Source organism: Denticeps clupeoides, chromosome 5 (genome assembly GCF_900700375.1).
Source record: "Denticeps clupeoides chromosome 5, fDenClu1.1, whole genome shotgun sequence".
Classification (NCBI taxonomy): domain Eukaryota; kingdom Metazoa; phylum Chordata; class Actinopteri; order Clupeiformes; family Denticipitidae; genus Denticeps; species Denticeps clupeoides.
Genome location: NC_041711.1, coordinates 23798239 through 23824195, shown reverse-complemented (window position 1 = coordinate 23824195; position 25957 = coordinate 23798239). Strand labels below are relative to the sequence as shown.

General features: G+C 42.2%; 5 protein-coding genes across 15 annotated transcripts in view; 3 read left to right on the top strand and 2 right to left on the bottom strand.

The window, feature by feature from the left end:
• The first annotated feature begins 1123 nt into the window (after window positions 1–1123).
• idh3b (isocitrate dehydrogenase (NAD(+)) 3 non-catalytic subunit beta) lies at window positions 1124–6650 on the top strand. Of its 3 annotated transcripts, none has more exons than XM_028979625.1 (11): window positions 1124–1260; window positions 1523–1697; window positions 2246–2366; window positions 2459–2519; window positions 2880–3012; window positions 3087–3220; window positions 3618–3720; window positions 3875–4021; window positions 4134–4228; window positions 4399–4459; window positions 6352–6650. In XM_028979625.1, exons 2-11 carry the CDS (start codon window positions 1638–1640, stop codon window positions 6427–6429), a joined length of 993 nt encoding a protein of 330 aa, XP_028835458.1. In that variant the 5' UTR covers window positions 1124–1260; window positions 1523–1637; the 3' UTR covers window positions 6430–6650. The 3 variants fall into 3 exon arrangements, with proteins under 3 accessions (XP_028835458.1, XP_028835457.1, XP_028835459.1); XM_028979624.1 differs by lacking the exon at window positions 6352–6650 and adding an exon at window positions 5410–6173; XM_028979626.1 differs by having other exon boundaries at window positions 1219–1274; window positions 1538–1697.
• Window positions 6651–8292: 1642 nt separating this feature from the next.
• nadk2 (NAD kinase 2, mitochondrial) lies at window positions 8293–12401 on the top strand. Of its 2 annotated transcripts, none has more exons than XM_028980569.1 (12): window positions 8293–9201; window positions 9616–9704; window positions 9834–9922; window positions 10006–10087; window positions 10539–10622; window positions 10726–10862; window positions 11198–11282; window positions 11515–11610; window positions 11695–11750; window positions 11832–11885; window positions 11984–12107; window positions 12236–12401. In XM_028980569.1, the coding sequence occupies exons 1-12, from the start codon at window positions 9001–9003 to the stop codon at window positions 12372–12374; spliced, it is 1236 nt and encodes a 411-aa protein (XP_028836402.1). In that variant the 5' UTR covers window positions 8293–9000; the 3' UTR covers window positions 12375–12401. The 2 variants fall into 2 exon arrangements, with proteins under 2 accessions (XP_028836402.1, XP_028836401.1); XM_028980568.1 differs by having other exon boundaries at window positions 11467–11610.
• Window positions 12402–13103: 702 nt separating this feature from the next.
• On the bottom strand, window positions 13104–16596 carry skp2 (S-phase kinase-associated protein 2, E3 ubiquitin protein ligase). Its single transcript, XM_028981306.1, has 10 exons — window positions 16541–16596; window positions 15605–15843; window positions 15422–15533; window positions 15173–15316; window positions 14854–14988; window positions 14661–14759; window positions 14449–14576; window positions 14290–14341; window positions 14099–14206; window positions 13104–13933 (listed from the first exon to the last, which is right to left on the bottom strand). The coding sequence occupies exons 1-10, from the start codon at window positions 16552–16554 to the stop codon at window positions 13732–13734; spliced, it is 1233 nt and encodes a 410-aa protein (XP_028837139.1). The 5' UTR covers window positions 16555–16596; the 3' UTR covers window positions 13104–13731.
• A 4215-nt stretch (window positions 16597–20811) lies between these two features.
• The window catches only part of nipblb (NIPBL cohesin loading factor b), a 34334-nt gene continuing 29188 nt past the window's right edge, over window positions 20812–25957 (top strand). For 7 of the 8 annotated variants that reach the window (XM_028980884.1, XM_028980883.1, XM_028980886.1 and 4 more), the window contains exons 1-2: window positions 20813–21002; window positions 21093–21169. The gene's annotated coding sequence lies outside the window, so the exon portion shown is untranslated. Of the gene's footprint in view, window positions 21003–21092; window positions 21170–25957 lie in introns of all 8 variants that reach the window. The other variant, XM_028980880.1, reaches the window with a different exon arrangement.
• The window catches only part of LOC114789919 (uncharacterized), a 38944-nt gene continuing 38190 nt past the window's right edge, over window positions 25204–25957 (bottom strand). The window contains exon 4 of the mRNA XM_028979399.1: window positions 25204–25721. Within this exon, the coding sequence (XP_028835232.1) occupies window positions 25623–25721 (99 nt within the window). The 3' untranslated portion in view covers window positions 25204–25622. The remainder of the gene's footprint in view (window positions 25722–25957) is intronic.

Sequence of the window (25957 nt, the reverse complement as noted above, 5' to 3'; positions counted from 1 at the left end):
AGGATATTCTAAAAAAGGATGATCTGCCATGGACAGTGGTGGTAGGGAAACAGACCTGTGATCAAAGGGTTCCAGGTTCAAATCCCACTTCGGCAAGATGTCACTGATGACTTGAGCAAGGTACCATACCTGCACACTGATCCCTGGGTGCCTTTCATGGCTGCCCACTGCTGACTAGGTGATGGGTTGGGCAGAGGACTGGCTGTGCATCACAATGACATTCACTTCACTCTCTCTTTGTTTTGCTACTGTTGTCTGAAATTATAATTAAATTTATTTGATTGTGTGTGTGTGTGTATATATATATATATATAGAGATAGATAGATAGATAGATAGATAGATAGATAGATAGATAGATAGATAGATAGATAGATAGATAGACAGACACTGCTTTTATCTTATTTACATTTACATTTACAACATTTATCAGACCTTTAACCAGAGCGACTTACAATCAGTAGTTACAGGGACAGTCCCCCTGGAGCAACTAAGGGTTAAGTGTCTTGCTCAATGGTAGTAAGTGGTATTTGAACCTGGGTCTTCTGGTTCATAGGCGAGTGTGTTATCCACTAGGCTACTACCACCCCCTGTTCATGTTCTTACAGGTTGTTTTCTTTTATCTGCAGTAGTTTAAAGCTAATGAAAGAACAAACCATGCTGACAATAGGTAGTTGATCTGTGGCAGCACAATACAATGAATTAAATTCATGAACCACATGACCACAACATTGACAGTTCAGATTCTATGGATCACAAGATCATACAAATCCAAACATAGTAAAGGTGAATACTAAAACCAGTGTGTTCCTAAAGATCCAGAAGTGATGAGTATAATTAAACCACTAGAACAAGGATTGGGTATGTTTTTTTATTTAATCTTTTAAAGTAGGGTGAGACATAAGAATGGTGCCTTGGCCATGTACCGTGTAGTGGTGATATGTGGTTAGAGCGCATTGAAAAAACAGATAATTTCACCCAGTCTGTTCGCTGGGTGATCCTTTGGGTGTTTCTGCGTGCAGAAAAGAACTGCAGGAAGGGGGAAGGGGAGTTTACCTGTCCTCACCCACCTCAGGTTTCGGAAGGGGGCAGTAATGCTCCGACAGAGCGTCGCTGCCGTTTAATGAAGGAGAAGAAGAAGAAGAACGCGCATGCGTGCTGGTCACCTTCATCAATCTTGCGTTCGTCTGCGTTCCCCACACAGCGGCTTCAGGAGCAGCATGGCGGCCACCTTGCGGGGATGTTTTGTAGCGCTGTCCAAGGTGAGTTTGGGCGTTTAAAACGCGCTGAACGATTTGTATTACGTTCTTCGGCCTTGCTTCAAACTCAAAAGGCCCGAACTTGTCTGTCAGAAGTGAATTTAAGCAACAAAATACCAAATGTGTTTAGGTCTTGTCTTCTGTCCTGTTTTTTTTTATGTTTTTCGCCATCGCTCTTAACATCGTACAGATATGTCACCGTTGTTGGTAAGCATCCCAGGTATAAAATCGCCGTGTTCCTTCATATTTGTGGCTTTGGTGACAGGGTTTCGGGCCCCCCCCGGTTTCAGCCACTTGGTGCTCGGGCTCTCAGCCTGACAGCTGCCCAGAGCAGCGCCGAGGCTCCTCCAGCCCGCGCCGACAGCACCTTCAAGGTTACCATGGTGCCGGGAGATGGAGTTGGACCTGAGCTCATGACCGCTGTCAAAGAGGTGTTCAAGGTGAAGTGTGCATGGCCGCCTGCTGTCACGTTCCTAAGTCGAGGGCGTGGAGATGGGAGGAATGGGAAAAGGGAGGAGGTCACACACAAGCAAACAGTGCTTTTATTTACAATAAAGCAGTGGACTCAGCACAGCTAACCAACATCAGTTTGGTTTAAAGAAGGCATGGAATAGCAGGGATAACTCAAACACACATAAAAGTTGACTAAAAGGGCACATAAACACACACAAAGCTAACAGGCTAACAACAAAGGGATCTATCATACAAAGCAATAACAGACATGAATGAGATCCCCAACGGAGCCCCTTGCAGATCTCCCAGGACCCTGAGGACCTGCCAAATACCATCTCCACCATTCCATTTATGTAGGTGGAGCTGGCAGGCTTCAACTCCTCCCACAAAGTCAACCTAAAAGAGACATGACACAAAAACACAGCCAGCCACACAGAACACGTGGGAGCCTACATCCAGGAATGTAACACCTGCATTTATGGAATCCTTGCGCCACACCCTGAAGTGACCGCTTGCTCTTCTTTCGCTCCTCAAGGCTGGTGACGTTCCCGTGGAGTTTGAAGAATTCCACCTAAGTGAGGTTCAGAACATGGCCAGTGAAGACAAGCTAGACCAAGTGCTGACCTCAATGAAGGGCAACCGAGTAGCCATTAAAGGTTTAAAAAGAAATTACTCATGCCAACATTGTTTTAGTTTCACGTGTTTAACAGATAACTTATTTGGATTTATTTGTGCTTGTCACATGCAGGAAAGATCCATACTCCCATGGAGTATAAAGGAGAACTGGCTTCATATGAAATGAGACTCAGGTAGAGTGTGCAAATTCAAGAGTGACACTAGACATAGACAATCAAAAAGTTTGCAGTGCTTGCGTAAAAAAAAAAAAAACTCAATGATGGACGCTTCCATTTTGTTGTTTGCAGGGTCTAGCTCCTCGACTGCCTAAGAATTGACCTATAGTATATAATGGAGAACTAGTGTAAAAAAAATGTCAAGATGAGAAATAACCGTGTAACTATTATCTTATTTTCTGTTCTTTCTCCTCTGTTTTATTTACACTGTAACTATTTTGCGCTATAATTTGAAACTTGTGTGAAGCAAAATGTATAGGTGTACAGCCCTGATTTGTCCATTATACATTATATAAAGAAATGCGCTGCTCTTCACAGGAGGAAGTTGGATCTGTTTGCTAATGTGGTGCATGTAAACAGCCTTCCTGGCTACAATACCCGGCATAACAACCTTGATCTGGTCATCATTCGTGAGCAAACAGAGGGAGAATACAGCTCTCTGGAACATGAGGTGACAGATCGCAATACCAAGATGTTGTAAAACTGAGTGGTGGTGAAAATCATCTTTTTTTGTGTGTGTGCCAGAGTGTTAAAGGTGTCATTGAGTGTCTGAAGATCATTACTCGAGAGAAATCACGGCGAATCGCCAAATTTGCGTTTGACTATGCCACCAAAAAAGGTCGTAAGAAGGTCACTGCCGTGCACAAGGCCAACATTATGTGAGTATGACCAGATGTACTGAATGGGCTAGTGCATGGATATTAGATATTAGTCCCCTATAAAGAAAATGTCACTTTGTGAGATTGTTTAATATTAATATGAGTTCCCCTAGCCTGTGTATGGTCCTGCAGTGGCTGGAAATGGCAATATGTGTTAAGAGTGCTTTGGCAATTCTGCTTTGCCATTCAGAGAGCAGCAGCTCAGACGGTCTGATGTGGGAAAAGATTACCTCCCATTTCTCATGTTTTGTCCACCAAGAGAATTTCCCACCCCTCCCCTAAAAAAAGGAACTCAACTGACCGTCATGGCTTCCAAACATGCCTTTTGAGCCTTAAACCCAAAATTGTCTTACGTTTTATTAAATATCTGAATGATCTCATATTTGTTACTCTCTAGGAAGCTTGGAGATGGACTGTTTTTACAGAGCTGTGCTGAGATTGCAGAGCTGTATCCTAAAATAAAATACGAGAATATTATCATTGACAACTGCTGCATGCAGGTATGACCAATGTGTCCTCTAGATTTAATTTGAGATGAGATGTCCGATAGTTTAGGCATACACAGTGTAACAGCTGCAGACAAAATAAAAATACTAGCTACAGAACAACACACTGAAATGGTTGATTCAGACTTTTTAATCATCTGCCTTTCAGCTGGTGCAAAACCCCTACCAGTTTGATGTCCTTGTGATGCCTAATCTCTATGGCAATATCATTGACAACTTGGCAGCTGGTCTAGTGGGTGGAGCTGGTGTGGTTCCAGGAGAGAGCTACAGTGCAGAGTATGCCGTGTTTGAAACTGTAAGAAACCCTTTCTTTGTTTGACAAATAATAAAAAAAAGTTAACTTATGAGGTTAGAGAGAAAGATATACTGTGAAGGATATGCATAAAATGACCTGTTTTGCACTTTAGGGGGCCCGTCATCCGTTTGCGCAAGCAGTGGGCAGAAACATTGCTAATCCTACTGCCATGCTTCTCAGTGCTGCAAACATGCTGAGACACCTCAAGTGAGTATATTAGGTCAAATATTTATGCCCAAGGTTCCCACATGAAGCAACAGCAAGGCGTACTTTGAAAACATTCCCTTTGTAGGCAGAGTACATTTATTTATTTACTGTGTGTTTTTCCAACATGAAATAATAAAATCTATTTTTTAACCATCTTCAATGCTTTCTAGCCTGGAATATCACTCGAACATGGTGTCTGAGGCAGTCAAGAAAGTCATTAAGCAGGGCAAGGTGAGCTTCTGATCTTTTGAATAAAATATAAACCTGCAGATTGTGAACAAACTCAACACATTCGCAACCCTCACTTCAGATGTCCCACCAGAACACACAAATGACCTGTGTGGATACTGTTTAGGATTCATCCATAGCGTGTGTTTGAGAGAAGCACATCCAGATACCTATTCTCTCGACTGCATCTCTCAGCTGCTAGTACTCATACCAGTCAAGCAGAGTAATGCCTTTCATGTCTTAGAAGGTTCTCCTGCAGAAGCTTTACCAATGTTAATAAATCCCTTCACCCTCACCAGATTAAAGTATTCCCTTTTTGAAAATGTCCACCCTTTAGCTGATTCTCAGACACCCCTTCCGCTTGGCTGAGTTGAGTTGCATAGAGTTGCTCCTTTTTGGCAAATGCCAATGCTTCACCATGTCTCACACCTACCCATCTCCCCTTCACTCTCTCCTTCCCTGAGCACGACCATAAATTCCCACTGGTCCTGTTTAGCTGGAAAAGTGTTGAATGGCTGAGTCCAAGCCACTTTGTTTCCCAGAATGTCAGTTGCATAGGAACAGCAACCTCACCACACTTTCATCTTACAGACCAAGAGATATGTCCAAAATGTGATGTAAGCTTTAACGTCTCTGTTCGGTCTGCATTAGAAATGTTTGGTTTGAATAATTTATTTCCTAATCTTATAAAACTAGAAAGGGTAAAGAGATCAAGGTTTGTGTGAGGGATTAATTGTGCCTTGTTGGGGTTTGAAATTGTTGCTGAAAATTGGATTTAATCAATGCTTGACCAAAAAAGATTTCATTGTGGTCAGCCACAAATTGGCTAGTTTTATAAAAATACTTTATTTTGAAATAGTGCTTGGATCATTGCTACTTACACACTTTTCCAGTGCCTCATGTTTCCTTTTGCTCCTGTTTGGCCCACTGTGTGTGTGTGTCTGTGTGCCCAGGTGCGGACAAGAGACTTGGGTGGTTACTCAACTACAAGTGACTTTGTGCGTGCTGTTGTGGCCAACCTTCGCTATCGACCTGTTTAATGAGGATTTGTGGCCATCCAAGCATACAAAATTTCATTCTGGGACAACCTCGCAACACCTGATCACTCCAAATACATTTAACACATGGAATATTAGAGCAACATGGTTGTATCCATTAACAGTTAAAAAAAAAAACGTGGACATCGTGGTTCCCTTTGCTGAAATTCCTCATGATGTTAAAGTTGTCGGTCTGTGCTTTGCAGACTACTGTGAACCAACTGGGAAAGTTTTTTACTTTTATTTTTTTTTATTGTCAGCTTGATGTGCAACTGTTTGCTCTTTGAAACACATAGTGATTACTTTAGTGGCTTGGATTTTTTTTTAAAAGGGTGGCTCCTTGGTACAAATGAAAATTGTCTATGATGTCAGACATTTTAAGTATGGTTTGATCATCATTGTAGTTTGGCTAAAATAATTAAACATAGGTCTATGGTGACAGAATATGCTTGTGTTTATCTATAGTTCCATTTTCTTCCATTTTCTCCTCTGTGAATAAATGTGTGGCATTAAGCCATTACTATTGGTTTCTGTTATCTTTCATTTATTGCATGTTTTTTTTCTCTCACTTGTTCATGTGTGCTACTCATTGCACAAGACTTTTGGGTATAAACATTTGAGTTACGAAAGAGCCTTTCATTGTCACCAGTGAATTATTTAATAAAATCAATTGTACTTTATTGTGTCTGGTTTCTGCATTTTCCTCTTAACTTTTTCAGGGCGGGATACTGTTTACTGATAACTGATTGGGCAAAGATCTCAAGTGTGCATAAAACATCAGGATTAGCTGTAATGATGTTGTTGCAGTCATTAAGGTGTCTGTGTATAATAAAATAACCTGTTCCTTTTTACGAACAGGTGCGAACAGCGGACCTTGGAGGTTATGCTTCATGTGACGAGTTCACCCAGGCCGTCATCGCTAACCTCTCTGTGTAAGATACAGCAGCACTCTACCCTACTACTGACAAGTGTTGTCATTTGCACCATCTCACTCCAACTGTCGTATTATGTTAACCATTTGTGATATGTCCTTATATTTATTGAAAAATATCAGTTTTTCCAGTATAACTGTCTACAGTAAATATTACACTTTGGATGTTACTGCTCAGCCTGTCAAATTATACTACATAAAATAAAACAAATTTCCCATTGTTGCGCTGGATTGTTTTTTATTAATCCTAATTCCCTTGCATAAAATTGGTAAGAGTACTTCCATCTTGTTTATTATACAAAATAAATGTCGATTTCTGTCAGGTAAGATCGTGACGTAATTGGGGGAAGGTTGCCATAACGTTGGTTTTGTGTTCGTTGTGAATCATATCCATATCAAGACTTCAAGTCTTTTTATTGTCATTGTACAGGCATGTGGACAATGAAATTAGCTGTCAAGAGCACAAAGATACAAAAAAACAAGATAAAAAACTATATAAAAACACTACATACACATTTACATTACATTTACAGCAACTTACAATCAGTATTAACAGGGACAGTCCCCCCTGGAGCAACTTAGGGTTAAGTGTCTTGCTCAGGGACACAATGGTAGTAAGTGGGATTTGAACCTGGGTCTTCTGGTTCATAGGCGATTGTGTTACCCACTAGGCTACTAGCACCCCATACACAATATATAGGTACAGGAGACATTGGGGGGGTTGTATATGCAAGGGCATCATACATATAATAAATAAGGGGGGAGGTGCTTTGGTCAGTAAAAAAGTGAAACTATTGGGTAAATTGGTAATTGCACATTGCCAGGATATTGCATAGAGCCATAGTCAATAGCAGCAGTGAGATGACTGTATGGAAGAAATATGCGCACACACACACACACACACTCACATATTGAGAGTTCTGACTGCCCATGGGTAGAAGCTATTTTTTAGTCTGTTGGTTTTGCACCTGATGGATCTGAACCTTTTTCCAGAGGGCAGTATGTTGGGCAGTTCCCTCCACTGGCTCCCAGTAGCTGTACGCATCAGATTCAAAATACTGATGCTGGCCTACGTGGAGATGAAGTAGCACCATCCTACCTCACAGCCCTTATTATACCTCGCACTGCACCACGTATACTCCGAGCCTCCAGTACTGCTCGCCTGGTCCCTCCATCTCTGAAGGTACGAGGAAGACACTCATCTAGACTCTTCTCTGTCTTGGCCCCTCGGTGGTGGAATTAACTTCTTCTTGAGGTCAGAAAAGCACAGTCACTTTTTTGAAAGTGAAGTGATTGTGATGCACAGCACACGGCAACAAAACGAAATGTGGCCTCTGCTTTTAACCATCACCCTTGGAGTGGGCAGCGTGTGGGGATGGCGCTTTACTCAGTGGCACCCTGGCAGCTCGTGATTCAAATTTCACTGTGTGCATCGTGTGCTGTGCTGCTGTGTATCACATGTGACAATCACTTCACTTTATTATTAACTGGCAACCATCTGATTATGGGGCTTCTTTCTTACTCACTAGGCCACCAGTGCCCAAAAATGCAGCTCAAGACTTCCCTCCTAAGAGAATATTTAGATTAACTTGTAACCTTCTTATTGTCTGACTTATGTATAGACACTACAACAGAGTGGACAAAAAAGATTGTATTCACAGTTGGGGGTCCTTTGTGATCCAGAATTGATCACTTCGTCGACGGTAACATAAGGGCGTCTCTGCCACGTGCCTTAAATGTCAAACGACGTCTGCGAAACGTCGCGAATGTAATTCTGCCAAGTTTAGGACATTCGGCGACGGCGCCACGTATTCCGGCCCAGTGGGGGGCGCCAGTCGTCCGTAGGCGCTCCGAGCGTCCGACACTGGCAGAAGGAGAGCGGAACATGGCTGGCGAGAGTGGTACTCGCGTTATCGAGGGCAACCCGATCACTGAGAGCCACACTTTAGTGAGCGGCGTGGTCTTTCGCGCCTTGGTTTGACTTTCTTCTTGTTCCTTCCCGAAACGCGCCGATGTTGGAAAGGTTGTCGACAACTCCGAACAACTGCGGGTTTTTTTTTTTTATTAATTGACGCTGTTAATTGGCAAGGACTCGCTGACTAAATCTGACAGCTAGTTTCGGTAATCCCTTCAGACTTTTTATAAAATCGACCGGCAGCGAAATGGCATCGCGCGTCAGCGGAGTCTGGCTTGAAATGCGCAGGGTAAATAGTTAGCCGTTTTGTGTGCTTTTTATTGCAGCTCTTCTGCATTGGCGGTGTAAAAGATCATTAACAGTTGGTTTGAATAATTTCCGAACTATTTTAGTGCTTGTTTTATTTATTTATTTTTATTTAACCCAAAACGCTACGTTTCCCCACATTTTTGGGCTGCACTATTATTGTTTATATTTTGCGCGTATTTAGTTAGTTAATTGTTGCTGATTACCTGCGGCGTATTTAGTCAGCGACCGTAAATGGTCGCTTTTGACTCGGCTCTTTGATTCGACACTTTGAATCGCAGAATGTCTGTGCGGGTGGGCGTGTGAACCCTTTAAACGGGGGCGGTCACGTGGTCCACGCGCCCGAGCGAGTAGAATGATTCCTCGCACCTTCGGGAGTTACGTGTGCCGCGGCAACCTGCTGATCGGCCGGTCGAGCGCCCGCACCGTCGCGTCCTGCGGCGCGGCCGCCTTTAAACCCGCCAGAGTCGCGGTGGTGGCGAAAACCACGAGATACGAGTTCGAGCAGCAGAGGTACCGCTACGCGGGGCTTTCAGAAGAAGACTTGATCCAGCTGGTAAGCAGGAGATGGAGTACTCCTTCCCAAACGTGCATCTGTTTAATTCATACTTCACTTTGTTTACGTGAACATTGATTTTTACCCACTTTTATTTCAGACGTTTGTGTGCTTTAGGTATATGTTGCTATAATAATATAGTATAATGAAATCTCATTGTGCATCTTTCGTGGTAGTTTGATTATCTGCCTTTCTGATCATCTTTGATACAAATACACAATATAATAATTCAGTCTTTTGTTTTGTATGGACAAAACATAATTGCTTTATAATGCCTTCACAAAACAATTTATTTTGTAATGGACAATAGATAATTGTCTAGTTGTGTGGCAGGTTCAACACACTTTTTTCCAATGTAAATGAATTAATTGATTAACAACAATAATTTCTAAAATGATCGTGTTTCCAATGAAGCTTGCGCTAAAAGGCTCCAGCTACAGAGGTCTTTTGGAGAGACACAATATCCACACTCGTAATGTTGGCCGCATAGTGGAGCACTTGCAGTAAGATATTTAATTTGTCCTTTTTTTAATTTTTATATACTTTGCAGATGTCTGCTTTTACACTGCTCTCATTTGAACATGAAGAACCGGGGTTAAAATGTTCTTGTTTGTGGTGTTTCATTTGGGTAGAAAGGAGGGTATAGAGGTGCGTTTGGTGAGAAGAAAAGAGTATGATGAAGAAACAGTCAGATGGGCTGATGCGGTAATCTCTGCTGGAGGTTAGCTAATATTAATGTGCAAAGTCCAATGCACCTGAAAAATATACTTTATGTGTTATTTCATAATGCTTTTCTGTCATTAGGTGATGGTATCATGCTACTTGTGGCCAGTAAAGTGTTTGATAAGAACAAGCCTGTGATAGGGGTGAACACTGACCCAGATCGGTAAGGCATACTAACTAGTTATATTATATTTGACTTATTTTACTTAGTTATATTAATATTTTACCAAAACTACAAAGGAACTAAACCAAAACTACACTGCTAGCAGTGATATTTTCCGTGGCAATATTGTACAGTTATGTTGTTTTGGCTGAATTATTAATGTAATGTGATCTACACAGATTGTGCACAGCATCTTGTATATCAGCTGCTTTTACATTTCCAGTTAACCTTTGGACGATTGCAATATGTACAGTATCACAATATATAATTATTTAAAATGTATCGTGATGCATGTAGTATCATAAGATCCTTGCCAACACACCCCTCAATATTTTATTTGAGTACTCTGTATTATGATCAGATTCCTCTTAGGGGAACTCGGATGTGTGTGATTGTGACCATTGTGCATTTTCTGAGACACTATGCGACTTTGCATGTCTTTTTGATAAAGGTCAGAAGGACATCTCTGTTTGCCTGTGCACTACACCCATGCTTTTGCAGAAGCTTTAAAGAAGATTGAAAAGGGTGAATTTAGGTTTGTGATCATATATTTATACATAGAAACAATAATCACTGATTTATTTTTCATTTACATATAAAGTTTACAAGTTGCTAAACAACATAAATGATTGTAACAGATGGCTGTGGCGTCAAAGGATTCGTCTTCACCTTGAGGGGACTGGGATCAATCCCTCCCCTGTTGACCTCCATGAGCAGCAGTTGAGCTTGGAGCAGCATAGCCAAGCCCATCGAATAACCACAGACTCTCTGAACTGTAAGTAGTTCAGACAGTTTAACCTGTGCTTCATTGTAATTGTTCTTTTTATAACACTGTTTTGAATACTATAGTATGATGTAGTATAGAATAAACTAGCTGACACAAATCAACGTATGTGAAATGTTGCCTTACTCTGTGCTGGCCCAGCTGTTGATCCAGGAAGTAAATTCCACAGACCCTTTATGAACGCATGAATTTTATTTCCGAGATTATTTGAATAACTGAACTGTTTTCATGAACTATCAGCCTACCCTCACCTTCATCATCCATTACACTTTAATTAACTTCTTCTCTAGATATTTTCCAAATGATCTAACTAGTTTTCTTTGTAGTCTCAGATGATGACACTTCTGGGCCCCACCTACTTCCTGTTAGAGGATTGAATGAAATCTTCATAGGGGAATCTCTTTCCTCAAGGTATGAGTTCACAGAGACCATTTTCATAGTTCATGGTCTGACTGCGGAAGTCCATTGACCATTTTTGTCTTTGTCATTATCCTGCTTTTTGAGCCATTGTCACTTTGCATTTGTCATTAACCTGCCATTCATTATGCCATTTCCATCATCTCAGACCACACGTATGGGTTTCTGTTTGCCACAGGATGAAGTATAAATCCTTCAATCCCCATGTTACCCTCTCGCCCCATAGGGCCTCCTACTATGAGATTTCAGTTGACGATGGACCGTGGGAGAAGCAGAAGAGCTCAGGACTTAGCATCTGTACTGGAACAGGATCCAAGGCCTGGTATTTGGGGCATCTTGTTTTTACATTTAATCATGATTAAACGTATCATATCTTCTGCTGTAATTAATATCTGTCTTCACCCAGGTCTTACAATATTAATAAACTGGTTGAGCAGGCTGTGGAGGATGTCCTTAAAATAGGTAGCTTGTGGGTTGAACGAGTAATTATTTCAAATTACAAGAAATGCAGAAATAGCATTTGTATTTCAAACGTGTATACAGGGAAAGGAGAGACTGGAGTGGATATTCCTATGGACCAGGCACTGATTAAAAAAGGTGCTTTGCTTGTACAAGCAAATGTAGTCTTATTTTATTTACATATTTTTTTTTTACTGAGTAAAACGTAACTTTAATTATATGTTTATGGCATTTAGTCACCAAGATGTACAATGAGTCTCTGATCTTCAGCCCAGAGGAAAACAAGATGTTCTTCAGCATTCGAGAGCCCATAGTTAATAGAGTATTTTCCAGCAGCCGGCAAAGAGGGTTTGCCAATAAGTAAGTTGAAAAAATGACCCAGACTTCACATACATTTTGTGAAGTAAAGTATGGAAATAACTATGGTAAGATACTTAATATTTATGTACTTTAATATTAATCTTTATTTTTCTTTTTTGTGTTCTCAGGGTTTGTGTCCGCTCAAGGTGCTGGAATGCTTGCATGGTGGTAGATGGTGGGACATCATTTGAGTTTAATGATGGTGCCGTCGCAACAATCAGCTTAAATGATGAAGACCAGCTCCAGACTGTTATTCTTACAGACTGACCATTAAAACATTTGTTACAACCCTTATCTGGTTGCTTATTAATAGTCTTTGACATGGTCATTATGTCAGTGTCAAGTAATGCACAATGTTTGCACTGTAGCAACCTAAACAAAACTTGAAATATTTTTGCCTCCTCTTCCTTTGTATGGCTAATTATAAAGTGACTGGGTGCATTTCAGCATACAACATACTGATAGCAGTGATAATCAAGACATTTTCTAGATATGAGGTCTGTTACTGTAAATGTAGTATGATGTCTAATGCAATCTGTATTAAATAGACATGTCCAAACACAGTAGTGCCAAATTTTAAATGTCAATTTTAAATTGGCCTGCACAGAAACCTGATTGGAGTACGGAATAGAAGAACCCTCTCGCCATTTGTTGGACAGTCCGAGTATCATAATCAGTTTGAACTCATTCATAAATAAATAAATAAAAATTAAATCCAGTGGTGGTGGTCTGATTTGTTGTTCTGCTCCTGAATCACAATTGCAGATGGTGTAAACAGAACAATTTTATTGCATTCTCACTGCCAGTTGGGCAGAGGAAACAAATAAACCACTTTACATTCAGAACTGCAACTTACTCATTCTGTACAGTAAATACAGAGGAAACTAGTTAAAATATTTACATTGGATATCTGTGATAAAACATTCACACACACCTTTTACAATAGCCAAATTCCATTTCAGCTGAAAACACGTAGATTTGGCATAATGTGACAGTGAGGCACTCCCTTAGAAGTTATTTGTCTGAACCTGAGATTCTGTTCTCATAAGAAAAAAAACTACATAAAGCTAAAGTTCCTCATTTACTGGGTGACTAACATTCTGTTCACCCAATCAAACATTAATTAAACACTAATCAATTTCGAAGATCCTTAAATGTCTTAAAATGTTGTATTGCTTTTTAAAACAATGAACAGTCTACCATTAGTTCCTTACATGATTCCTTAAGACTGGTAGCCTTCCCAAACTTCCACAAGATCCTGATCTCCAAACTTATGAACAATGGTTTGAGAGAAAATGGTCAGTAGTTCTTGTGGGAAAATTTAAAGTTTAACAGTTTAGCAACTTGAGTTCCCAAAGTTACTCTAGACGTCTCAGTTGCCACATAGTAATATTTTATGTCTGATACTTTTTAATGTATTGAAAAGTTGATAAAGTACGTTATTAATAAAGCTTCATGGAATGCTTTTTAAAGGATTCTTACAGCAAGGGACCATGTATAAAATCACCCCCCCTGTTAACCAGCAGTAGTGTGGTTAATAAGACTCCCTGTGCCAATTGTAAGCATAAAGCTTACTCTGCATTTTCTTTCTTTTTACTTGATATCATCACTACTCTTCAAAACACTAGGGTTTGTATACAAGACAGCAGTGCATTCCCCATATTGTGCTGTCTTTTCTAGAAGAAGGTGTAGGCCTTGCTACGTCTGAGAAGCAGCGAGTGTTGATGGATATTTGAGGAAGTCCTTTCTTCAGTGTAGGAAGGTAGCCATCAGGTATAATACCAAAAACCTCCAAGGACTGCAACTCTGAAAATTTTACAAAGTCCCTGGAAAGAGAGAAGGGATCGATTTTTAACTTGACTGACTTGATAAAATCAGATACCTGTTCATGGATTAAGACTAGTCCTAGATTAAATCATAAAACACCATTGACCATTCAAAAACACTTTTATGCTATCTTATCTGCTGTAAGCTAAAAGCCGTTTACTCACAGTAGAGCAGCAGCATGGATCTGATAGCAGCGGCTCAGGCCCAGATGTCGGAGAGACGGCAGCTTCTGAAGGACGGCTAAACACTCGGCAGTCACAAGCACACTGTCACTAGAGGCAAACAAAACGCAATTTAACAACGTCACACCCAAACCGAAGCCTGAAGTTATCTTACAAAACATAACTTCCCTTACCTCAAGTCAAGACATTCCAGATTAGGGCATCTGTCCACCAAGCATTTCACATCTAAATAAAGGAACAAGAAAATGTCGTGTTTTGGTCCCATGTTATTAACAACCTAACCTTAATAATAAAAAAACTATAAGTAGCGCAGATTTCTGCAGTCGTATTACCTTCCATAGTCAAGTTCTGTCTGTATCCACTCATGTTAAGTTGAGAAAGATCGGAAGTGACATTGCTGATGACTGCCTTCACATGATTACTACTAAAATCACACCATGAGATGTTCAGTTCTGTAAGCCTAAAAGAACAGAAAGGATTGATTAAGTAGCAAATAGTATACACTGGTAACGTAAAAGGACCAAGAATAGCTGGCAATTTTTACCGATTACAGGCTTTCAGCATTTCGCCAAGTGGCTCAGAAGAAAAGCCAGAGCAGCCGCTCAAATTCAGCCGAAGCAGCTCAATGTTCTGGCCAAGAGACCTTTAAAATGCAAGCACAGATCAGAGTTTATTATAATTAACCTGAAAAACTGGCTGTTAAAAGACCTTACTTTTAATTAAGGAGACACACTCACTGAAGGATGGCGTCTGAAAGCACAAGTCCTTCCAAGCTGAGGTTCTGCAGCTGCCTGCAGCCAGATATAATGGTTTCCAGAACGCCAGTAGAAATATTGCAGCCAGACAAGTCCATATGCTGGACACGCAGATTCCTGTAAAACACAGAGCCGGTACGGTGATTCCTCTTCCTGATTTTACTGACCTTTAAAAACCACAGACATACAAAAGAACAAAAATGTGCCACAAAGGGCGAGGTACCAAACAAAAAATCAACGTTTCATCACTCACCCACATAGTTGGTAGCTGGTGAGCAGCCACCCAACAGAAAACACTCACCGCTTGTGCTGAAGGTCGATCTCTCCGACGAAAGTGTACGGGCAGCGAAGCCGGAGGACGCCCAGCGCGAGCACCTGGCCTAGCGCTGCGTTCAGCTGCGCCTTCCCTGCCAAATCCACGCCGCGCCACAGAGACTCGTCGCACCTGCGAAGCAAGAAGGTCGGAAATACAGCGATTTTAACTCGGGACGTGCTGGAAACCGGGTAAGGGCCATTTTGTATGTTTTTTTTTTTGTAAAAAGATGCTTACCACAAGCGATGCCACCGTTTGCAGACTCGAGACATTTTGAGGAGATCGCGTAAACCCAGGTAGGAGAAGATCCTCAACAGAAGCTCATCCGGCAGGCCGTCCCAACACTTGCCTGGCAGGACAAAGACCTTTTAAGTCCGAGGAACATTTTATCAGCTCCCGGGTGAAAATAAAGCCACCGACCTGCTCTCTCCTTCCTCCTCCGTGGACGCCTGGCCAACACGAACTCCTCGTATTCGTCGTTCTCTTTCTCTCTCACGGAAGCACACGCGAGCTTGTGAGGTGGCGACCAGCACTGGATGAGGTCCTGCGGCGTGTTTTCACCGTGATCGCATCCTCCACGGGAAGGAGGTCTCTTGCGTCTGGTCTTCAAGGCGCCGTCGCCATTTCCAGTGAAGCAGGGCAGCTCCTGGAGGGGTCCGCTGCACACGAATCATACAGTTACTGTTAGGACGCGACCCTGCGGTACGGCCTGAACACAAAACTTTTTTTTTTTTTTTTCCCCCATCCCAGCCCGATCGGAAGACTAGCGTCCAGAGAGTTCTGCACAACAAAACCTAAGGCGCCTCGGGTCGACACTTCGGACGAAACCGGGCACCAAACGCAGCGAAACTTCCGCACAACGAGGACCGCCGACCACGCAGTGCCCGCCATTACGCGACCCCCCGAACCCGCCATAAATTCCACAGAGTTGAGCGTCCTGCCGTGGATCGTTTAACAGACCGACTACACACGTTTATGCGGGTTTATATGTTTTCCTCTTTTATATATTTCCGCCCAGATGTGTGTGGGTTACGCGGGCTATAAGCAACAGGCGCGCAAACGCTGCGAAGTTGCATTGCACTTTGGTTGCAAACCACTACAATTCGCGCTGATACAATTTAAAACCAGTACGACTTAATTGCACGTCTCACATGCATGTCGATTTTAAGCCAGAAGCACCAAAACTTAAAGGATACTTTATTCAAACGGTAAACTGTATCGAACCGCAACTCTCGGTAGAAACGTGCAAAACCACGCACAGTTCCATCGTATAATGTTTTCCTAAGAAATATGCACCAGTAATGAAGCATAATAAGTAATAAAGTTAATAAGACTCATATTTCGACCGAAATGTACCTTCCAAGTGACATGTTTCCAGCAGTCTCGAAATGGGCACACGTTGCTGCAGCCGGTCCCTCTGATGCACAGGCGGCACAACTCTTTTTAAAACAAGCCCCGCTCTCTCGTCCAGCCTGACCACTCCACATCAACTCCCGCAGTGTGAACGGGATTACCGCTGGGGCTGACATCATTAACTCCATGACGCCATCTATACAGATTCGTTTTAACAAAATTTCAAAAAAAATATTAATTGTAGGGAATAAAAGTAGAATTTCAAAAACACACATTATAAGAGACTGGATGTAGAATGCAAAATCAGATTAAACGTGATTTAGAGTTTGGAGATAGTTTACGGGTTAAAGTGCAACGTAAAATACGACAATAAATCAAATCTTGTCCCACCAGCGTTATAATAGTTATAATGGTTAAAAATAGCAATTTCTAATTTTATAAACCCTAAATTTGATTGATGTCACGTGACCATCGTCAAGAGTCAACATTCTTGTAGCACAAGATGTTCTTTGTTCAAACTTCATCTTTCTTCTGCTTCTTTTTTCTTCTTCTTGGGTATGTAAGTTGCTTTGTGATGTGATGCTTTTTAATGGCGCGCCACCTGTTGGAGCTGAGTTGAATTTTAATGCCTCGAATTTGACTTTCTACTGACCTGAGGGAATACCAGCACATACCGCCATCATGGTGTTGCGGGTGACCATCATAATTATTGTGATGATATATAAAGTTTAATATAATAAATTAAGTAACATAAAAAACACTGTATTACATGTACACTACATTCCAAAAGTTTGGATACACCATCTCATTCAATAACTCCACAAGTGTTTAATCATAGTTTGATGCCTTCAGTGAGAATCTACCAATGTAAATGGTTGTGAAAATAAAGAAAACACACTGTATGTATCATGTATCATGCACAGGATGATCTTTTAAAGTAAAAACTCGGTTGATTACCTGTACAACATATATATGTAAAATATATAATAAGTACAACATATATAAGCAAGTTTACATGTGCTTATCACACGCTTATCCAGAATTACAAAAAAAGCTGTAATTATATTGAATTTAATAACACCTATTTAATACAGCTACACCTATATCTATTTAAACACGACATATAGACCTTAAGGTGATTTGTGTCGTTTTCTCTCAGCATTGAGCCATGTTTGGTATACATAGTTTGGCTACCCAGGCATGAGCTCAACACAGGAGCACAGTACACGCTATGAATCAGGGAAATGACAGAGAGGATATCGATGCATGTTGTCTGTGAGTCAGTCGGTGAAGCCCTCTCCTGTGTCCTGGGCACATAAGACAAATGTACGTAGAACGTTTAAGTCAAAGTGCCTGAGCTAGCCTGCAACTAAATGTTAATGTTAGCTGTTTGTGTTTTTCATTAAAATATGTACGTGTGCTTGAGGCAGACAGGACTGTTCACTGCATGTACAATCAAATCATTCGGAATGAGCTAATGAAATGTTTAAGTTACTTAAAACATTTGTTTTTTTTTGCACTTTATTTTCAATTATTTATTTGAACAGGATTTCTTATTGTAATGATCTTTGTTTACAACAGGCTCATATATATATATAGGTGGTCGTAGCCAAGTGGGTAACCAGAAGACCCAGGTTCAAATCCCACTTAGTACCATTGTGTCCCTTATCCAGGGGGAGACTACTGAAGTCGCTCTAGATAAGATAAATGTGGTAAATGTAAATGTAGGACTAGCATTTAAGGAAGCAGCTCAGTAATCAAAAGGTTCTTGGTTCAAGTCCCGAACCGCCAAGGTGCCACTGAGCAAAGCACCATTATTACACGCTGCTCCCCGGCAGCCTTTTATGCACCATGTGCTGTGCTTCACAAGGACAATCACTTCACTTTCATCATAGCCAAACTGTATATAGTGAAGTGAAAGTGAAGTGATTGTCCTTGTGAAGCACAGCACACCATGACAGGCGCCCGGGGAGCAGTGTGTGGGGACGGCGCTTTGCTCAGTGGCACCTCGGTGGCACCTTGGCGGATCGTGATTCGAATCGGCAAACTTCTGATTACGGGGTCGCTTCCTTAACCTCTAGGTCACAACTGCCCCCTAAGGTTTCTATATATAAGATATTATATATTACTTACTTTTTGTTGTTTTTTTATTCTGTGCTTGAGAGACACCATCAACTGTAATCTACTTTGTTGTATCACCAATAAATGTGATTCTGATTCTAAAACCAATGGGAGAGTGACTTCAGTAGACTTCAGTTCAGCACTCAACAACATCGAGAAGGTAAACCTGCTGGGCCAACTGGATCTTGGACTTCCTGACTGAGAGACCTCAGTCTTTCCAGATCGGGAACATAATCTCCAGCAGCACCACACTGAGCACTGGAGTTCCTCAGGGCTGTGTGCTCAGTCCAGTGCTGTTCACCCTGCTGACCCACGACTGTGCAGCGATGCACAGCTCCAACCACATCATCAAGTTCGCAGATGACACGATCGCGGTGGGTCTCATTAGCAAGAACAGAGAGGAGGTGCAACTACTGACGGACTGGTGTAAGGTCAACAATCTATTTCTGAAAGTTAAAGTGAAGTTATTGTCATTGTGATACAACAAAATGAGTGGGGACGGTGTATTGCTCAGTGGCATCTTGGCGTATCAGGATTCGAATCTGCAACCTTCTGATTACGGGGCCATAAAGAGATAATCGTTGACTTCAGAAGAGAATGGTGGGACCCATTCCCACTGAACATCAACGGATCTTGTGTGGACATTGTCTGCTGAGAAGATCCAGAAAACCACCAGCATTGTGAAGGACTCTACACACCCCTTACATGCTCTCTTAACCCTCCTACTATCTGAAAAAAGGTACCACAACATTCGGGCCCTCACTCCCAGACTGTGCACTAGCTTCTTTCCACAGGCGACCAGACACCTGAACACTCAGGGACTTTCCACTCTTATGGGCAGCGGTGGCCTAGCAGGTTCGAATCCCGATCTGCCAAGGTGCCACTGAGGTGTCACTGAGCAAAGCACCGTCCCCACACACTGCTCCCCGGGCGCCTGTCATGGCTGCCCACTGCTCACTCAGGGTGATGGGTTAAATGCAGAGGACAAATTTCACTGTGTGCACCGTGTGCTGTGCTGCTGTGTATCACATGTGACAATCACTTCACTTAAAAAAAAAAAAAACTTAAAATGATTACGCTTCCTTAACCACTAGGCCACCACTGCCCCACTCTTTCTGTTACAGCAGTATTTGCACATTTTTTTACTTTCCGCCACTACCCATTTCACTGTTTGTTCTTCGTCTATATGTTTTGTTTGACTTAAATGTTGCTCATGTTTTTGCCCTTCAGTTTGTCAACGCTCATCTGAAACGTTCTTCAGCAATGACGCTAGGGGGCGCACCAACGCCGTCCAAAACAGCTGGATCGTGGTCTGCAACATCTGTTTCAGAAGCGCTGTTAACAATGCCGTCGAGCGCAGATAAATATTCTAACAGGAGTGTAAAATGCAGTCCCACGGCTGCATTTTAATGCGGACATTCACACCTCTACAAGGAATTGGTACCATTTGCACCGGTTCCGACGTCCATAAAGAGTGTTGGCTTTATTAGCGGTCTAGCTACACCTTAAGAAAACACGTGTTTGTAACGAAAGCCTGAATTCCGGTATGGCAACGGTCGTCACAAATTTATATTACGCCACGAACAATTCCAAATACTGAATGACAGCATTTGGCCGCTAAACAAGGGCCATCAACTGTACACTTGTAGAACAGGAACGTGTAGAACGTTATTACTTCTACATGTTCCTACGGAAGGACAGCAGTTTATTATAATCGAATACACAGTTAATACAGCTACTGAGGGACTATGAATGAACAAACGCAATTCCAATTATGTGTAAACAGCAAAAAAAAAAAAATGCCAGCCAACTGTATTTCTGGCCTCATCATAAATCTTAAAAAAAAAAAAAGGTAATACATTATTGGAGAACAAAATAAATCTAACTGGAACAAATCTGACATTTCACGATGAAAACAAGCGGAGAGTTGAGGCGTTTTTTGTTGTTGTTGTTGTCGTTTCGAGCGCTTACATGGCAGGACGCGGACGAGAACCCGCTCCTTCCCTCCCGGCTCCCTAAACCGCGGAGTCCGGCAGCCCGGCCGACATGAGGCCGGAGGGACGGAGGGCGAGCGTCTCTCCCTCTGCGGGGACCAGCGGAAGTCGGCCGGCGGCTGCTGGTTGGTTTGGCGCCGGTGGAGGCAGTCATTCCTCCAGCGGTACTTCCGGTCGGCATTTTGTTCTGCGATAGAGGGAGAGAGTCTGAGTGGATCCCCCCTTTTTTTTTAACCATCGCGTCAGTAGCCTTTCTGCTTTTCTTTTCAACCATTCCCCGTCATTTGTCAAAAGATTCCCGGCGCTCCGTCGGCATCGGAGCGTGCGGCCGATGGAGGCGTCGGTTTAGGGTATGTTTACCTCCCTCGAGCCTTCATGATTGCTGTGAGAAGGAAGAAGAACGAGCCCTCCCGACCGGGATTATTGTTGTTATATTACAGAGGAGCCGCGAGAGCGCTGGAACGGAGAGGGAGCTAGAGACACGGATCCGTAACCTTTCCATCCATTTATACCTGAGGCAAGTATACACTCGTTTTTTTTTTTTTTCGGAAGGCGATTGCAGATCGGCCCTGTTCGAAATACAAGGAATGGTCGGTGTTTTTTATTATTATTATTATTTTGATTGGAGAGAAGTCGTGAAATGAAAGGCGATAAGCAAGCCGCCCCTCGCCGCTCTCTGCCTGGCGACCGATCCGCGGAGCCGGGCCGCCGGTGCGTTTCCTCAGGCGAGAGCGAGGATCGGCTCGCTAGCCGCAAGGCCGAAGGCAGGGCCGTGGAAACGCACAACGTACGCGGCCGCGTCGGGGTCCCGTTGTTTACGCGATCGGTGGACGTGACACGTTTCGGCCGCGCCGGAGCGCGGCGCCGATTTCTAAACGGCAGGTGACTGGAAAAGCACGAATGGTTCCCTTCGCACCCCGCTAGCCTTCCTAACCTGCTAAATGGCTAGGGTCGGTTCTCACCTCGGATGACGGCGAGTCGAACTTCGGCCGAAATAAGCTAATTGTAATCTAGCAGCGCAATAGAGATGTTCTTTTGCCAAAATGCGTGTTAGCAGTTGCGCGTCTGGTGGACTGGTGCCGAACAATGAATAAATTCAGTAAATAACAGTTGTGCGCTTTAGGCCGCGACCGAGTTACTAACCAGACCGAGCAGTAGCCGCTTTTGGAAATAGATGGCAGTGATATATTTTATCGTGGTTATTATTCGTGACCATTTTTTTTTTGTCCGTGTTTCGGGCAGGAATTGTGGGTGAGGTTTGCTAAAGCAATACGGTCAGGACTAAGAGGCAAACTAAATTGAAAGTTCTGTAAAAATGCATAAGAGCCCGTTTAAGCGTTGGTTCTCCATGGCACCACTGTAAATAAAAGTTACTCGTAATTTAATTTCCTACAATAGAAACGGAGTATCGCGCAAATACTTAATGCGTTGGCATCTCTTATTAAAAAAAACGCGGAATGCGCAAAATATGCGTAGATGTGTAGGAGTAAATAATTCTGCTTAAGTTGGGGCCATTTTGAACGACTTTTGAGTTTAAACTACATTCCCGCGAAGCGGTGCAGATTACTTTCGTGTGTCCGCAGCCCTGCTTTAGTCGCGTCCCGTGTTCGGATGTCAACCTCAAACTGCACCCATCCATTGTTAGCTCAGTACGCCCCGTCCGGCGTCAACATTGGCCGCTCGAACACGCCAGCTTTCCGGGCTCGTCGGGCCTGTTCCCGTTTCGCGTCCCGGCTCGTCCCGCTTTGGACCTTCTGTGGCGGGACGGTGTCACCGACGGCGCTTCTCGCCGAGCCAAGTCTTCGTTCGAGTCCTTTCTGGGCGAGAGTTCACGTGTCTTGGTGGATTTCTAGTCTCCCACCCTCCGTCTGATATTTAGATGTATTCGCGTCCGCTGGTGATGTACGGGACGGACTGAATAAGAAAACCGTACGTGAGCTATTAATAATTTATTATACGAGGTGTACTCCTTCGCTATGCGCCTCTTTGGCCGTGGACACGCTGCTAAATTAAACGTTTGTGTCCGCCGTACCTGATTTGGTTCGGCTGATGTGGGGCGATAGCCGCCGGTAACCCGATGTTGACCCAAAGTTCCCAGCAATGCTATGCTAATGTTGCCTTTCGTGTGCTCGGCTAGCGGAGGCTGTGCTCCGAAGGAGCTAAACGCTTTAGCTTCACGTTGCTGCGGGTTAGAGCTGTCACTTTTTCGTTCCAGTCGGTTTATGGATGCACCACTGGTGCAGATATCATCGTCAAACGAACAGGCAGCCCTTTTAAAAAGTAATTACAGCTAATATCTTTAATACGCTTTCCTTTCGTCGATACCCTTTAGCCATGCTAGTCGTATTTACGTGCGTGAGATGCTGATACTGAATGTTTTACTTGTAAATACACGCGGACTGGGGTTCCAATTTTAAACCTACGTAAATGGCGATGACACGGTGGCGAGGCATCCCACCTCACGCCCGGTGGTCCTTTGTGCGTTTGCCCGCTTCTCTCACCGGTCCTATACCGCTGTTATAAACGTTGGCCCGGCGTCACCGTTTAGTCCGCCTTTTTCACGGTACTCTTATTGCTTACTCCATAGCCATTTACTACGATTTTTTCATTTTCTCATTGGTTTGAACATGTATTCAAACAGTAAAGTACGCGTATTCCCTGATATCTGCTGAACTTTGTTGAACAATCCCATCAATTATTACATTGTATGGAAAAATTATTGATCTTTCGGTAATTAAATAAATTAATAAGTCAATACAGACGTAATGCAATTGTGAAATTTAATACCATAGGAAGGTGTTTATTCCTTTGCGTACGTTGTGTTTTTATTATATATATTCTACATTCGTTAATTAATTTTAATAGTCTTACGTTGAATATTTTACTATTAAGTCTTGCACTGTAGCTTGTAAGTGGCATGCAGAAAACTATATATATCTTTATATATTCACACACATAATCGTATGTGTGTTTTAGTATAATGATTATGCCAGCGTAAATGAAACCTGCTTTTTAGTAAATGTACTGGTGCACTGTTTACCACCGTCACCAGAGGCCGCTGTTTCACAATGTCACACGGCTCCCTTATAAAGTGGCAATAATGCCAGCCTCTCTTCTCTGCTGCTGTAGACTATGGATTCTTGTCATTCGCACGGCAAGTTCAGAAGATGCATGCTTGCAAATAGTCCAGTAGTCACACTTTTATTTATTTTCACGTGTGCTTATGAAGCAAATCTCTAGTTTGAGCATAGGGCAGGCAAGAATACTTCTTGTCTAATGCTTCCTTTAATACGCTTTTGAACAGTGGTGGTCTGAATAGTATTGTGTAATATGTTTGAAAGTGAGTTTCATGTTGTTTTTTTCTTAGATTGGTATGAGATTGCTACCATTTTGAAGTATATATTAAATATAACATACCATGTATTAAACAGTAAAGAACAAGTAGATTCAAATGACTTAACAAAACTGTGCTAAGCTTAAACAGTGTGGACCTGTTTTCTACCTGGCAGATATTTCATTACTGATAATTCTTTTTTTTTTTTTTAATCTGGTTTGAAGTCATTCCTCAATAAATGAAACATTGATACATTAATTTGATCTTTTAAACAGTAGATACATTTTTTTTCTGAAACAAAAGTCTGACATCTCAAGCTGCTTCATTTTAGCAGAAACCATTGTATTCTATACCTTGGAATGCCACAGCCTTGTATGTTTTTACTGGACTGGTATGGGTCATTTGTTTGTGATGCCCATACAGTAGGTTTAAGTTTAATAACTAGCTAAACTACCTATTAATAACAGATGTTTGAAAGAAAAGGGAATATGTCTTAGTGGAAGGAATACGTTTTTAAAAAATGCCTTCAGAGCAGAGTCAGCTTTCTTCTTCGCACAGTGACTTTTAGCATTAACTTGGCAACTGACCACTGCTGATAAAATATGTTTACATACTTTTCCATCAAATTGATGCCAGTATGCAGTTGTCTTGGGGTTGTGATTGGAGAACATGACTGGTGCACTATTCGACTTTATGCACTAATTCATGATGCAAAGAGGTGTCATCATTTATTATTATGTTTGAACTCCAGATGGTGTTCATCCTGAGTGTCTTGTGAGTCTTAAGAGTTGCACATGTGACAAGAAGAGATTGTCCATGGTATTTTTGCCATGTTTAATTTTTATTCCATTTAGTATGGTCAGTACAATTAAGGATATTTGGCGATGTAGAGCTAAGCAGATGGCTGCTATGCTTTTCAGAAAGGGACGGTGATTGGGCAAAATTGACAGGGGTTGGTTGAATGGATAAGAACTGATTTGTGTGGATTAATTGGAGGGTAATTAAGTAAAGCTGCACACTATGTTCCACAGTTCTGCAGCTCTGCTATCGGGGCAGTGGTGGCCTAGTGGTTAAGGAAGCGGCCCCATAATCAGAAGGTTCGAATCCTGATCCGCCAAGGTGCCACTGAGCAAAGCGTCCCCAAACACTGCTCCCCAGGTGCCTGTCATGGCTGCCCACTGCACACCAAGGGTGATGGGTTAAATGCGGAGGACACATTTCACTGTGTGCACCATGTGCTGTGCTGCTGTGTATCACAATGGCAATCATTTCTCTTTATAAATGACTAGGGATGTGTATTAGCATGGATCTCACAATACATGGGCCACGATATGATTATTTCACGATACTGTACATTTGGGGTGTGTATTGTCAAGGATCTCACAATATATATGTATCAGTATACAGAGGGTACTGCACATATTGCGATATTCAACATTTCACTGAAAATGTTAAAACAGAAATGAAGACACTGTGTATGGTCTATAAATTGGTCAAATTTATATCACATACCGTTTATACTACACAGCCCTAGCTTGAATGTAAAATAAGAGGTTGACATTTTGACAACCTACATTTTCATTTTTGCTTGTGAGACTTTTTTTGCTGCTTGTTTTTCAGTTTCACTGCTAGGTTTTCAGTCACTCCGCCTCCTTTTACATTTACGCTGCTCGAGGATTTGTTGCCGTTCTTGCACCGTTCTCTTGTGTGGGTGGAGCTTCACCTCATTGGCCATCTAGTAACAAAGAGCAGCAGGTTATCAGCATAAAATAAGACTTTGTGCTCCATGGGGTTTCTCCAAAGTATGGCCATGTCCTTACATCTACAAAAAACTATAGCAAGTGGTTCAATGGCCAAAAGCATAGGGCTCAGTGGGCATTGGTTGTAAGTTGAAAGGTTTAGAAAACTGTGTGTTAGTATGAATACTAGCAGTGTAATATTCACATTGAACACCGATCCAAGAAATAAAAC

What these genes read in the sequence shown, in the direction of transcription:
- idh3b (XM_028979626.1), top strand. Translation starts at nt 1,219, where the DNA reads ATGGCGGCCACCTTGCGGGGATGTTTTGTAGCGCTGTCCAAGGTGAGT. An exon ending in TTGACAACTGCTGCATGCAG is followed by an intron (nt 3,721 to 3,874) that starts GTATGACCAATG and finishes TCTGCCTTTCAG; the next exon opens with CTGGTGCAAAACCCCTACCA. An exon ending in AGTATGCCGTGTTTGAAACT is followed by an intron (nt 4,022 to 4,133) that starts GTAAGAAACCCT and finishes TTTGCACTTTAG; the next exon opens with GGGGCCCGTCATCCGTTTGC.
- nadk2 (XM_028980568.1), top strand. Translation starts at nt 9,001, where the DNA reads ATGATTCCTCGCACCTTCGGGAGTTACGTGTGCCGCGGCAACCTGCTG. An exon ending in AACCACAGACTCTCTGAACT is followed by an intron (nt 10,863 to 11,197) that starts GTAAGTAGTTCA and finishes TTTTCTTTGTAG; the next exon opens with TCTCAGATGATGACACTTCT. An exon ending in GGAGGATGTCCTTAAAATAG is followed by an intron (nt 11,751 to 11,831) that starts GTAGCTTGTGGG and finishes ACGTGTATACAG; the next exon opens with GGAAAGGAGAGACTGGAGTG.
- skp2 (XM_028981306.1), bottom strand. An exon ending in AAACGGTGGCATCGCTTGTG is followed by an intron (nt 15,317 to 15,421) that starts GTAAGCATCTTT and finishes CTTGCTTCGCAG; the next exon opens with GTGCGACGAGTCTCTGTGGC. An exon ending in ATGCTGAAAGCCTGTAATCG is followed by an intron (nt 14,577 to 14,660) that starts GTAAAAATTGCC and finishes CTGTTCTTTTAG; the next exon opens with GCTTACAGAACTGAACATCT.